This window comes from Rhinoraja longicauda, chromosome 5 (assembly GCF_053455715.1).
Source record: "Rhinoraja longicauda isolate Sanriku21f chromosome 5, sRhiLon1.1, whole genome shotgun sequence".
In the NCBI taxonomy this organism is placed as follows: domain Eukaryota; kingdom Metazoa; phylum Chordata; class Chondrichthyes; order Rajiformes; family Arhynchobatidae; genus Rhinoraja; species Rhinoraja longicauda.
In genome coordinates, this window is record NC_135957.1 from 32,004,724 (window position 1) to 32,019,065 (window position 14,342).

Consider the following 14,342-nt stretch of genomic DNA (forward strand, 5'->3'; position numbering starts at 1 on the left):
ATCATGTACACATACAAAAATATAATCAAGTCAAGCTCAATTTTAATTTATTTTTAGAGATACAGTGTGGAAACAAGCCCTCTGGCTCTGTGCTGACCACCGATCACCCTTACAGTAGTTGTTTGCTATCCTAATTTCACAACCTACATACTAGGGGCAATTTACATAACTCAATTAACCGGCAAAGCTGCATATATTTTGAATGTGGGAGGAAACCGGAACACCTGGAGAAATCCCATGGGGATAGGGTAATGTACAAACTCTGTACAGACAGCACCCATAGTTGGGATTGAATCCGGGTCTCTGGCGCTGTAAGGCACCAAATCTACTGCTGTGCCGCCCCAAGTACAATAGACATGGAGCAAAAGATAGCAGAATATAGTTCTCGACACTGTAGCACATCAGCTTCATTGAAAAAGTCCAATGTCCACAATGGGGTAGATTTGAATGAAGCTAAATGGATGGTCCTACACATTAACTGACATATTCAAACTTATGTTTGTGTTAGATCGGCCTAGTATCAAAAGTGGAGAGACTGTTATTTGTGGTTTTCAGGATTGACTTGCATTCATTTTAATGGATGACCTTTTCCCTTTATGAGCAAGATGAATGTTTTTGCCTCAAGATGGCACATATGATCAATGTGAATATGGGAAGAAATATTGATGAGATATTGATAAGTAGAAATTGTATGACGACCTATAATGTATTTGTTAACCGCAAACTCACTATCTGTAGCCACATGTACTTGCATAGTCGGATGTATTTTACTAGCATTGTTGTTAACATTCCACTTTCCTCTAGAGGTCTCTCCTTTGTTGTCCAGGAAATCCTGTTTACCATGAGCTGGATTGCATATGATATCTTGTGCTGACAACTAATGAAATATCAATAGACACTACGGGTTGGAGCTGTGGTCAGGAACCTGGGCTGTGTGTTTTTATTGGAGACACAGGAGACTGCAGAGTGCAGTAAAAAAAACAAAGTGCAGGAAGAATTCAGTGTGTAGAAAGGAACTGCAGCTGCTGGTATATACCAAAGATAGACGCAAAGTGCTGGAGTAACTCAACGGGTCAAGCAGCATCTGAGGAGATAAAGATTGGGTGATATTTCGGGTTTTCAAGGCATGATTTTTAATAGATAAATTAAAGTAACATCTACGTTGATAATTGCTGCAGGAGCTGGGATTCAGAGTGTGAGCCAGGCATACACTTGGATCTGGGGTCGGGACCACTGGGCGAACATAAGTAGGCTTGCTGCCAGAGTTGGCATCAGGAGTGAGAAACGTTGTGCTGACAGCTTTCCTTTTGGCTACTTCAGTACTCGCTACTGCCTATCAGCTGTTGTGGTGGTGCGAGAATCAGAAACTAGTCAGTCTCCTCCCTGAGGTAACTCAAAAGGATATGGAACTCATTTTGACAAGCTGAAACTTGCAAGCAGAAGCTCAAAAGTTGAAATCTACAAAAAAGCTCTTGTATCTATGAAGGCGTTGACCATTGATCGCCATTGCAGCCTTTTGTGTCGTCATCAAACGACTTCAGAAATATCTATGATTTTTTTTTCTTGTCCATGGGAAGTCTCTGACTATATCCTTCATGAATAATAAAGACGGTGTGATTATGTCTTCATCAACTACCTAACAGTCTGAGGAATTTTTAAAGACAACACATTTGCTTAGATTTTAGGTTTTGGGTCGCATAACATCTCTAAGTTAGAAAACAGTTATGCTTTAGTAACACAATACTGTTCAATTAAAATACTATTTTTTATTTTTGTGCATGGCTGCCTAAATTGCTATGAAAACTAATGGGAAATATAACTTAAATCATTGATGCAAAGACAGTGACCGTAGTATATTAAATTGAATTCTCATTATTTAATATTCATATGTTAGGAACTTCTTTTGGATGTGAGTTTAAAAAAAAAAAAATTATTCATGGGGTGTGTGCATTATTGACAATGTGCATAGTGAAATCTTCCCATAGTACAAACGGTTAAAAGTTCCTGTATTTTATCTCATCAGTGATGTAGGATTGGCTATTTATTGTGTGTGACAAAGTATGTTAGGGTGGTAATACTCCTGCACGCTCTTGTTCTTCTTGGTGTTGGAGATGGTGGGTTTGGGAGATGTAGTCGATGAAAATTTAATGAGTTGTTGCAGGTCATCTTGTAGGTGGTGCACCCACACTACGGGTGTAAAGAGGGAGCAGTTTTCCAATCAATGGCCGTTTGTCTAAAATGGTGTTGAGCGTCTTGAATGTTTATGAAGCTGATTAAACCAGGCAAATGGATAATATTCAGTTGCACTTTTGACTTGTGCTTTGTAGATAGTGAATTGACTTGGGGAAGAGATGAGCCACTTGCAACAGGATGCACATCTTCTGACCTACTCTTGGAATTTATGTGGCTGGCACATTTGCGATCCCAACGTGTTCAGAATGGGGAATCTGTTAATGGCAATTCCATCAAATGTCAAAAAAAATTCCCACGTTTGAGACATCACAATCTGAAACTTGCCTGCAGCAAAACTCATTTGCCATTTATTAGGTTATCAGAATATTAATGAGTGTAGTGCAACCAGAGAATCATTAACTTCATTGGGTAAATCTTGTGGGTCTGGTGCAAACGTTCTGGATTTGCTGTTCACAACCACCTTGCCAGTTCTTGAATAGTCTTTCATGCCGTCCCAAAGCATCGTGAACTGCAGCAGCATGGTTTGAACATTGGCACAGTCTCTTGGGTCTAGGAGGAAGTGAATAGCCATTGATGAATTGGTTAAATATAGTTAGGCCTGGGTCAATCTGCAGCCGTACAATGGTCATTGAAGTCTGTGAAGTCTCAGACCCTGTGCCAGGACTGACTTGGCTCAGGATCCAATGGTCGTCTGAGCCTTGTGAACTAACAAATGCGAATCTGTCAACAGGTTTGAGATGTCGTGTTAGACACCAGGTACAGGGAGGTCCTGAGCTAGTCATGATACAAAATAATTATACACTCTATTTGGAACAACTGGCATTTACCAGCAGTCTGTGGCATTTAGCAAGGAGTAATCTGGAGTTACTAGTGAACATCCAGACTTCTGATCTTTTGATGGAAGAAAGGCTTCATTAATGAAGCAATTAAATTTGATTAGGCCTGAGTCACTGCTTTCAGAAATGCGTGTTTGAGAAAAGTCATCTTTGTTTTGTGCTAGACATTGTGTCACCTCAATGCACAGTCTTTGTCCCTTAAATTTCCATTGACTTCAAAGATACAATATTTAGTCAGATGCTGTCTTGATGCCAACGGTGGTCACTTTCACTCCCTCTGGAATTCTGTCCATGTTTGGACAAACGCTGTAAAAAAAAGTTGTGTAATTGAGCAGAATGTTAACAAAGCACTGGTAAGATGATTGTTATTGAGTAAGTGTCAGTTAAAAATGCTGTTAATTACACTTTTCACCCCTTTAGTGATGATCGAGAGGACACTGGGTTGGTAATTGGCTTGTTTAGACGTCCTATTTGAGTGGATATGATCTACCTGGTTGATTATCTGCTTGACTGGTTTACTGCCAGTGCTGTTGTTGCACTGCTAACGGCAGGTGTGGATCTAAAGTAAACCTCTTCAGCTCTGCACTTTGGATGTTTAAAGGACCAGACAACTCAGCTGTCCCTTGATATCAAGTGAATTAATATAATTTTCTGTATCTGGCTTCTCTAGGAGGAAGTCTATATGGATCACAAAAGTGACACATCTGACTTTATATGATTGCAAATGACTTGCTTTGTGCTAGGTTCTACTGTCACTGAGATATTGGAGTAGCCATATTCTAAGATGTGTCATTTTCAAACCACAGGAGTGGATGTGGCAGGGCTGTGGAGTTTTAATTTGATTGTTGGACTGAGGAATTTCCTAGATCTGTCCATCACACACTGCTTCTGCTTGTTAATATGCTTTTTAGCTTTATATTGCAGCTTCACCACATGAGCACCTTGTATTTAGATATGCCTGCTGTTACTCTTAGCATGGAATTCTGCTGCTGATTAATGGCCCATGTCTCCATTTGGATGCCTGGTTTGAGCTAGTAAATGTGGTCAAAATCTGTGGTGTTAGCAAATAACATCGAGGGTATAGGATATACATCATTGCCACAGAATGAGGTGGTTACTCCTGTGATGTTCATTTTGTGGACCATTGCATCTCCAGCTGGTGAATTAGTGAGAATCTGCAGGATCTTTCCATGTGTTGCTTCTCCCATCAGGTATCCAGCCCTGTCAACAGTGGTGCTTCACAGAGCATAATCTTTGTCTTTGTTCAGTTCTTCCCAGTGATATTCAACATGAACAGTATTGATTAATCACCAAGGGAACAACTCACAAGATGATGATCTGTAGCAGGTTCTTTACACACATTTGATATGATGCCACATGACTGTCAAGGACGAGTGAACCAGATTATTTTTATAACCACACTAGACCAAGTGGAACCGTTGGGCCCAAACCTCCTGCATTGATGCAGGACCCTCTCCTCCCCCCTCCCCCCTCCCCATCTCCCCCGCTCCCCATCTCCCCCGCTCCCCATCTCCCCTCCTCCCCATCTCCCCTCCTCCCCATCTCCCCTCCTCCCCATCTCCCCTCCTCTCCATCTCCCCTCCTCCCCATCTCCCCTCCTCCCCATCTCCCCTCCTCCCCATCTCCCCTCCTCCCCATCTCCCCTCCTCCCCATCTCCCCTCCTCCCCATCTCCCCTCCTCCCCATCTCCCCCTCCCCCCACTCCATCTCCATCAACCCCCCTTATCCTCCCTCCTCCTCCCCCCCTCCCTCCCTAGGAGATAGATTTAAACTTTAAAATGTGAATAACTTTAAAAATATAACCAATTTCAATTAAACGTCTTCCATTAGCACCAAAGGGACCACGCTGAGTACGGTGGGCCTAAAATTGTTGCGCTATCGTGCACCGTTTTGGCTGTAGTTCAGGAACAACAAACAAACAAACAAACAAACAAACAAACAAGGGCTGAATGGCCTACTCCTGCACCTATTGTCTATTGTCTATTGTCTATTCCAGAAGTTTTTTGGGCATCATTACAAGTTGTAGAATTTTGTTTAATTCACTGTCTTTGAATTTGTGCTTCTGTATCATTAAGATTTGGCTCTAGATTACTACTTCAGCACTAAACCACCGTTCTTTGCATCAGCCTTCTAATAATAGCAGCCACAGCTTTTTCAATGACTTAAGTCCTTCATCTCTGGATCCATTCCAGTGCATTGTTTCTACATCCTCTCCAAGGGCATTTCATCCTTCCTAAATTGCAGTGACCACAAAGGTTACTTTCCACTAAGCCAGTGAACAGATATATTTAATGGAGGGAAAAGGAATCACATGTTTGCTGAGTCAAAGAACAGAATATTATCAAAGTTCTGGAAAATTTAACACTGCATATTTTCACAATAGTATGAAGCAATTACAACAAATAATTTCTTTACCTTCTCACTAGCAATCATGCATGTGATTTGTGTTATTACACTTTTGCACAGAAGATTCCATTTTAAATCAGATGTACAAAAGACGCAATCTTGGAAGAAAGAGCTTTCACATATCGGGAAATTGCAGATTAAAGATGCAATAAGATCCTAGATAACCAGGTCTGGGTAGAGATTAGTTAGTGAGCCAAGATTAAATGGAAGTTGCAGTAGAAACAGGAACTATGGCTTAACTGATCATGCTGATAAGCTGCAACAACGCATTTCCAATATTCCTTTGTCAGATTCTATCTGCAAGTCCTTCAATTCTTTTTCGCCTTAATGTAATGTGAAAGTGAATATCTATTTGGAAACCTGATATCATCTGGAAAGGGGAGATTAATTGGTGGTTTGTTGACATTATAATAGGATTGAAAGATCATAATCAATACTTAGAATGGACTGAGAAACAAATGTACTCACCTTGAAACAGAAATCATAAATCTTAATCAAAGAAAATGTCAAAAAAATAGTTTTGTCAATGGCATTAACTATGAATTGCAGTCGTTTAAACCAAACGCAAGTCATGCTTTTACATGAGTGGCTGGATTAATTGTTAAATTTTGGTTAATCTTATTCAAATAAAATTAATAAAAATGATTAGATTTGGTTAATCGCTAGATTTTCACAGATGTTGTCGATAACAATGTTGCAATGTGGATGTTACACCATTTGTTCCTCCAAATTGCTATTCATATACTGGAGAGTAAAACTAGCCTTTTTATAAATGATATGTCAAATCATTTGCTTATTTGTCTAATAATCACGCAACTTTATTGTGCTCATCAACTCTTCTTATTATGGAAACGCTTGCTGAGGCTTTAAAAGAACATTTGCTCAACAAAACAATATTATACTGTATACTCCAAATACCAGAGGATGCATGATGTATGTTATATTTTAGCCATTTGAATGGTGAGAATTACAAACAGCTTAAAAAAAATAATTAACATCGTCAAACTTGTGCTTGAGATTCAATAATTTAGCCGTTTTTCTAGGAAGCAGTTTTTTCAAATGCATGCTTTGCATCTTCATTTCTATTCTATAGTTGGATGTCCGTTTTGCAGAACAGTAAAGAAGAGGCTTTGAACAATGCTTTTAAGGGAGACCATAACACAGGAGAAAATAACATTGTCCAGGAGTTAACAAAGTCAATTATTGTGGAGGTGCAACGGATGACGGGAAATGACGTTTGCTGTGACTGCAGAGCACCAGGTACTTTGCATTGACAATTTAATGTTAAAAGGGAATGTCATTGATTACCATGATTTGATTTTACTTTTCATTCTAATCTACCTTATTTTATGTACATCTACACTGCTATATTCTGTTTTAAAACCTATTTATCAATGGGGGGAAAAGGGGTTGGGGGCTAGAGAGTTTCAGACCAGCAATAACAAAGTTATCTTTCCCCACAGCATTATTAAAAGTAAAGTTCTTTTTAATAACTAAGTTTATTTTTTGTTATCACAAGCTAAAAATACTAAACGCTGAATGTTACATTGTTTAGTAGAAAAGTATTGTACAAGTTTCAATAGAAACGATGGCATGTCATTTTCTATGGCCTCTTGTGGTGAAAGTAGCTATTATGTTCTTAAATTGCAATGGTGTCAGTTTACTGCAGTGAGGTTACATGGAAACATTTTTTTCGCCCCAAGACAGATTTTTTTTGCTGCTTGCCAGTTCCCAAAGTAACTTTTAAATTATTCTCTAGTTCGGGATTGAAATTACACTATAATCATTTAGGGCCTATTATAACTAAATGGTGTTTTAATTATTTCATCAATGGCATTATCTTCAATTTATCGATCGTGTAATATTCAATTCACGTTGTGGAAACTATAAGTTACAGTAGAACTACCTGGATTTTGGGCTCTGAATGTGGCACTGTTTTAAGGTTGTAATTAAAGTGATTAATTCACAAAATGCTGGAGTAACTCAGCAGGTCAGGCAGCATCTCGGGAGAGGAGGAATGGGTGACGTTTCGGGTCGAGACCCTTCTTCAGTCTGAAGAAGGGTCTCGACCCGAAACGTCACCCATTCCTCCTCTCCCGAGATGCTGCCTGACCTGCTGAGTTACTCCAGCATTTTGTGAATAAATCGATTTGTACCAGCATCTGCAGTTATTTTCTTATACTATCAAACTATAGAGGCACAGTACAATGCACAATAATTAATTTATTTAAGGAGATAATGTTAATCAGATCGGAGAACTGAAAATCGCAAAACAATCTCTAACATCTATTTCAAATAATACCCAGCGTGTGCACCCCTTATTTCTCATCTTCAGGGTCACTTTTTGCTCACTGGTTTAAAGTTACCCATTTTGAACCAACAATGTCAATGAACCAACAATGGCTGGTATATGAAGTATGTTAAATATTACAAATTTATTGCATGCGGCTGCTGAAAATCTAAATAATAATGCTCTATTTTTAGCTTGATTGTTACATTTTATTTTGTAGATCCAACATGGCTGTCTACTAATTTGGGAATTCTAACGTGCATTGAGTGCTCTGGGATTCACAGAGAGCTGGGAGTTCATTATTCCAGAATACAATCCCTTACGTTAGATGTATTAGGAACATCTGAACTCTTGGTAAGTCCCTTTTAGTTAAGAATTTCATTTTGAATTCAAATGAAATTTCTACAAAAATTACAATGTGTTGTTAGTAAAAGTTGTTGCCCTGCACTTCTTGCATGTTGGTGACATTACAGTGCCCTCCATAATGCTCGGGACAAAGACCCATCATTTATTTATTTGCCTCTGTACTCCACAATTTGAGATTTGTAATAGAAAAAAAATCAAATGTGGTTAAAGTGCACATTGTCAGATTTTAATAAAGGCCATTTTGGTTTCACCATGTAGAAATTACAGCAGTGTTTATATATAGTCCCCCCATTTCAGGGCACCATAATGTTTGGCTTCACAGGTTTGTAATTGCTCAGGTGTGTTTAAATGCCTCCTTAATGCAGGTATAAGAGAGCTCTCAGCACCTAGTCTTTCCTCCAGTCTTTTCATCACCTTTGGAAACTTTTATTGCTGTTTATCAACATGAGGACCAAAGTTATGCCAATGAAAGTCAAAGAAGCCAATACGAGTTTGAAAAACAAGAATAAAACTGTTAGAGACATCAGCCAAACCTTGGGCTTACCAAAATCAACTGTTTGTAACATCATTAAGAAGAAAGTGAGCACTGGTGAGCTTACTAATTGCAAAGGGACTGGCAGGCCAAGAATGATCTCCACAGATGATGACAGAAGAATTATCTGTAATAAAGATAAATCCTCAAACACCTGTCCAACAGATCAGAAACACTCTTCAGGAGTCAGGAGTGGATTTGTCAATGACCACTGTCCGCAGAAGACTTCATGAACAGAAATACAGAGGCTACACTGCAAGATGCAAACCACTGGTTAGCTGCAAAAATAGGATGACCAGGTTACAGTTTGCCAAGAAGTACTTAAAAGAGCAACCACAGTCCTGGAGAAAGGTCTTGTGGACAGATGACACGAAGATTAACTTATATCAGAGTGATGGCAAGAGCATGGTATGGAGGAGAGAAGGAACTGCCCAAGATCCAAAGCATACCACCTCATCTGTGAAACACAGTGGTGGGGGTATTTTGGCCTGGGCATGTATGGCTGCTGAAGGTACTGGCTCACTTATCTTCATTGATGATACAACTGCTGATGGTGGTAGCATAATAAATTCTGAAGTGTCTGTCACATCCTATCTGCTCAAGTTCAAACAAATCCGTCAAAACTCATTGGCCGGTGGTTCATTCTACAGCAAGACAATGATCCCAAACATTCAAGATTCAAGATTCAAGATAGCTTTATTTGTCATCCAATATTGGACGAAATTCAGTAACCCACAGTCCAACAATAAAAGCATTAAATAGGCATTAAAATTACACAACCCCAAAAACACACAAAAAAAGAAACATCCATCAAAGAAACATCCATCACAGTGAGTCTCCTCCAGTCCTCTCCTCACTGTAATGGAAGGCCACAATGTCTTTCCCATCTCCTGCTGTCCTCTCCCGCAGTCAGGTTGTTGTGGTTGCAGGCCGCGCCGGACGGTCCGCAGCGGGCCGAGCCCAAGGCGAGTCCCAGCCGCTCCCGCAGCCTCCGAAGACGGCCGGCTCCGCTGATGATAAGTCCGATCCGGGGCGGGCGAACACGCTGCTGCTGCCGCTGTTGCTGCACGTCGGGGCGGTCGTGGCTCCCGACATTGAAGCCCCCGCCCAGCAGAGAAATATCCCGCGGTCTATCTTAGGCCGCGCCGGACGGTGAAATGTCCGCGCCCCAAGCCCCGCGATCCGCTGCCGGAGCTCCCGATGTCGGCATCCACGCAGCCCGAGCCTAAGGCGAGTCGCAGCCGCTCCCGCAGCCTCCGAGGACGGCCGGCTCCGCTGATGGTAAGTCCGATCCGCGGGCTCTGCGAACCGGAGCCCTGGAAGGCGCCAGCTCTAGGAATTGGGCCGATGGTAGGCCGCAGCAGGAACGGAGACACCACCCAGAAAACAAAGGTCGGGTCTCCGTTCGGAAGGGACACCTATTTACAATTTTACAGTTCCCCCCTCCCCCCCACATACACACATAGTACACAAACACAAAAACACGACATCACAACTACAATTAAGACAAAAAAACAACAAAAACACAAAGACAAATGGACCGCAGGTAAGCCGCAGCTGCTATGGCAGCGCCGCCATTCTGGAACATACTGCTAAAGCAACAAAGGAAGTTTTTCAAAGCTAAAAATGGGCAATTCTTGAGTGGCCAAGTCAATCACCCGATCTGAACCCAATTGAGCATGTCTTTTATATGTTGAAGAGAAAACTGAAGGGGACTAGCCCCCAAAGCAAGCATAAGCTAAAGATGGCTGCAATACAGGCCTGGCAGAGCATCACCAGAGAAGACACCCAGCAACAGGTGATGTCCACGAATCGCAGACTTCAAGCAGTCATTGCATGCAAAGGGTATGCAACAAAATACTAAACATGACTACTTTCATTGACATGACATTGCTGTGTCCCAAACATTGTGGTGCACTAAAATGGGGGGACTATGCATAAACACTGCTGTAATTTTTGTACATGGTGAAACCAAAATGTATAAAAATGGCCTTTATTTAAATCTGACAATGTGCACTTTAACCACATGTGATTTTTTTCTATTACAAATCTCAAATTGCGGCGTACAGAGGCAAATAAATAAATGATGGGTCTTTGTCCCAAACATTATGGCGGGCACTGTATATAAACGTTCATGATGTAATTCTGGAAGAGGGTTAGAAATCATACGAATGGCAAAGCACTTAAATTAAATTAAGATAATGTATTATAAAACTGGTAAGGCCATCATAAAAAATAAGGAAGATAGACACAAAAAGCTGGAGTAACTCAGTGGGACAGGTAGCATCTCTGGTGTGAACGAATGGGTGTTGTTTTGGGTCGAGACCGTTCTTCAGACTGGTTAGGGTTAAACCAGCATCTGCAGTTCCTTCTTACACATAACAATAAGGAAGACTTGTTTTGTCACAAATATTTTCTTTAAAAAAAATTGTTCCAAAACAATAATTCTGTAAATGATAGGAATGTTATTGCCCAAGGACCGGTGGGTGGGGTCAATTTTTAAAAATTAATTAAATTAAAATAGTTGAAAACATTAGCGACGCAGTGGTGCTGGTTTCCGACGGGCACGATCAATTTAGAATGTTGAATTTCCTTTGTCTGAAGCATCACCATGAACCTGATCCCCTTTGGTTATAATGAAGGCATTAGCCTTGTGTAACTCTTGTGATAACTTGAGGACAAACTGAGGAGACTGATGAGTTGATTAAGGACGAGTTTTACAATTTTTCCATGTCAACAACCCAGAGTGCAAATCTGAAAATTTTCTTGGAGATTTTGTTGCTGTCCTGGAGCGTGTAGTTATTGAAAAATCAAACCATAGTACTCATGGGAAGGTAGTACAAAATGACAGTAATCATTCTCTTAAATTCTTTTACCATTTTAGGATTTTGCTGATGGGTGACACAATGGCACAGCGAGTGTAACCGCTACCTCATGGCACCACTAACTCAGATTTAATTCTAACTTTTACCTTTCTGTGTAAACTTTACATGTTCTCCATGTGGGTTTCCTCTAGATGCTCTGGTTTCCTCCCACATCACAAAACCAAATGGGTTAGTAGGTTAATTGGCTATGTAAATTGACTCGAGTGTGTAGGTAAATGGTGGGATTTGTGAGGGGAGGGGGAGGGGGAGTAGTATTTGATGGGAATTAGCGGAGAATATAAAGGGTTAAGATAGGGTTAGCGTAGAAATATGTGCTTGATGGTCGTTGGTGGATGTTGATGGCGGCCAAAATAATTTCTTAACTTTCTTGGCAGTTTTAATTTAAATAATTGACTAGCTGAATATGTTAGGCTAATTGAATATTGTTATTTTTGACAGCTAGCTAAGAACATTGGGAATGCAGCATTTAATGAGATCATGGAAGCTGGTTTGTCATTAGATGGAACAGTCAAACCTAATCCAAACAGTGACATGTAAGTACACATTTGGTTTCCTGTTCATCGTGGAAAGAGACACAGCAAGTATGAATCTTCTGAATTTTAAAGCTCTGTCAATTTAAATGTGAGAGTGTTTAAAAAAAAATATCCTTTTTTGTGTTGTTATTAAAATATACTGATATTGTCGTGAAAATCATGTGATTGGAGTAGAATGAGGCCATTCGGCCCATCGTCTACTTCACCATTCAATCATGGCTGATCTATCTCTCCCTCCTAACCCTGCCTTCTCTCCATGATCTCTGACACCCGTACTAATCAAGATTCTATCTACTGCTTAAATATATCCATTGACTTTGCCTCCACAGCCTTCTGTGTCAAAGAATTCCACAGATTCACCACCCTCTGACTAAAGAAATTCCTCCTCATCTCCTTCCTAAAAGAAAGACCTTTAATTCTGAGACTATGACCTCTAGCCCTAGGCTCTCCCACTAGTGGAAACATTGTCTCCACATCCCCTCTATTCAAGCCTTTCACTATTCTGTATGTTTCAATGAGGTCCCCCTCATTCTAAAATATAAAATAATAAAATATATTTTCATTCAGTGTAGCTACTTACGCATGACAGTGGTATGGACAGGGCAAGACAGACTTTACCTCATACTATCCCAGCTAAATTTAAAATGAAGTTATTGTTGTTTCTGGTAAAGGAGTCATAGAAAAAAAAATGGGTGCAGGAGTAGCCAATCGACCCTTCGAGCCAGCACCGCCATTCAATATGATCATGGCTGATCATCTAAAATCAGTACCCCGTCCAGCTTTTCCCCCATATCCCTTGACTCCTTTAGCCCGAAGAGCTAAATCTAACTTTCTTGAAAACATCTAGTGAATTGGCCTCCACTGCCTTCTGTGGCAGAGAATTCCACAGATTCACAACTCTCTGGGTGAAAATGTTTTTCCTCATCTCAGTCCTAAATGGCCTATCCCTTATTCTTAAACTGTGACCCCTGGTTCTGGACTCCCCCAACATCGGGAACATTTTTCCTGCAAATAGCCTGTCTAATCCTTTAAGAATTTAATATGTTTCTATAAGAGCTCCTCTCATCCTTCTAAATTCCAGTGAATACAAGCCCAGTCGACCCATTCTTTCATTATATGTCAGTCCCGCCATCCTGGGAATTAACCTGATGAACCTACGCTGCACTCCCTCAATAGCAATAATGTCCTTGCTCAAATTAGGAGACCAATACTCCAGGTGCGGTCTCACCAAGGCCCTGTACAACTGCAGTAGGACCTCCTTGCTCGTAAACTCTCATCCTCTCGCAATGAAGGCCAATATTCCATTTGCTTTCTTCACTGCCTGCTGTACCTGCATGCTTACCAGACATTTGTTATTATTAATATGTTGTGAGCAGTACCTTAATGTATTCCATAGCCGATAAGCAGGTTCAAATCAACACTCTTGTACAAGACTGAGGGAGTGATGCATCACTAAACTCCCGGTTAATGGAGATTTACTACAGCAAATGCGGTTATTTTATTTAAAGATCGACATTTGCACAAATAAGGAGTCCAGTTATTTTTTATTAAAGCATCATTCAGTTTTGAATAAGTAGTCTTCTACCTCTTGTCATTGATATCAAATTAGGGTTATTCATAGAAAATTTATTCTTCCGACAGGGTTGCCCGAAAGGACTACATTACTGCCAAATACATAGAACGGAAGTATTCACGGAAAAGGTCCACTGATAATGCTGCCAAACTTAGCTGTTTGTGTGATGCAATCAAGTCAAGAGACATTTTTGCACTAATTCAGGTGTATGCTGATGGTGTCGATCTCACTGACCCAATACCTTTGGCGAATGGACATGTAAGATTTAATTGTGGCACAAAGCATTATAAATCACTCCAGTATAAAAGAGAATATGCTAATGTGAATGCATGTTTGAAATGGTTTAAAGAAAATGTGTAATTTATTATGAGTTAATGCTGAAGGGAATTCATAGATTTCATGTGTGGATTTCCAAAAGGCATTCATAAAATATTGGGCAGGAAAATTGAGACCCGTGGAGCATTGACTAGTTGCAGATTGAATAAGAAATTAGAATAAGAAATGAATGGCTGGGCTTTAAAAGATATTTGAGAAAAAATGGGATATGAATAAATATTTGAGAATGGTGAGGCAAGTTGAGGAAGAGATGCATGGAACCAGTAGGATTCAGACCTTTATAAATAAAGGCTTGGAGCACAACAGCGGTGGTGGTTTTAGAGTGTATATCGGGCATTGATTGGGTCTTAACTGGAGTATTGCATCTGATT

General features: G+C 40.3%; 1 protein-coding gene across 1 annotated transcript in view; it reads left to right on the top strand.

Moving 5' to 3' along the window:
- The window catches only part of asap2a (ArfGAP with SH3 domain, ankyrin repeat and PH domain 2a), a 125,927-nt gene that overhangs the window by 86,861 nt on the left and 24,724 nt on the right, over window positions 1-14,342 (top strand). Inside the window, exons 14-17 of the mRNA XM_078399241.1 lie at window positions 6,550-6,716; window positions 7,967-8,100; window positions 11,968-12,062; window positions 13,704-13,893. Coding sequence (XP_078255367.1) covers window positions 6,550-6,716; window positions 7,967-8,100; window positions 11,968-12,062; window positions 13,704-13,893 — 586 coding nt within the window. The remainder of the gene's footprint in view (window positions 1-6,549; window positions 6,717-7,966; window positions 8,101-11,967; window positions 12,063-13,703; window positions 13,894-14,342) is intronic.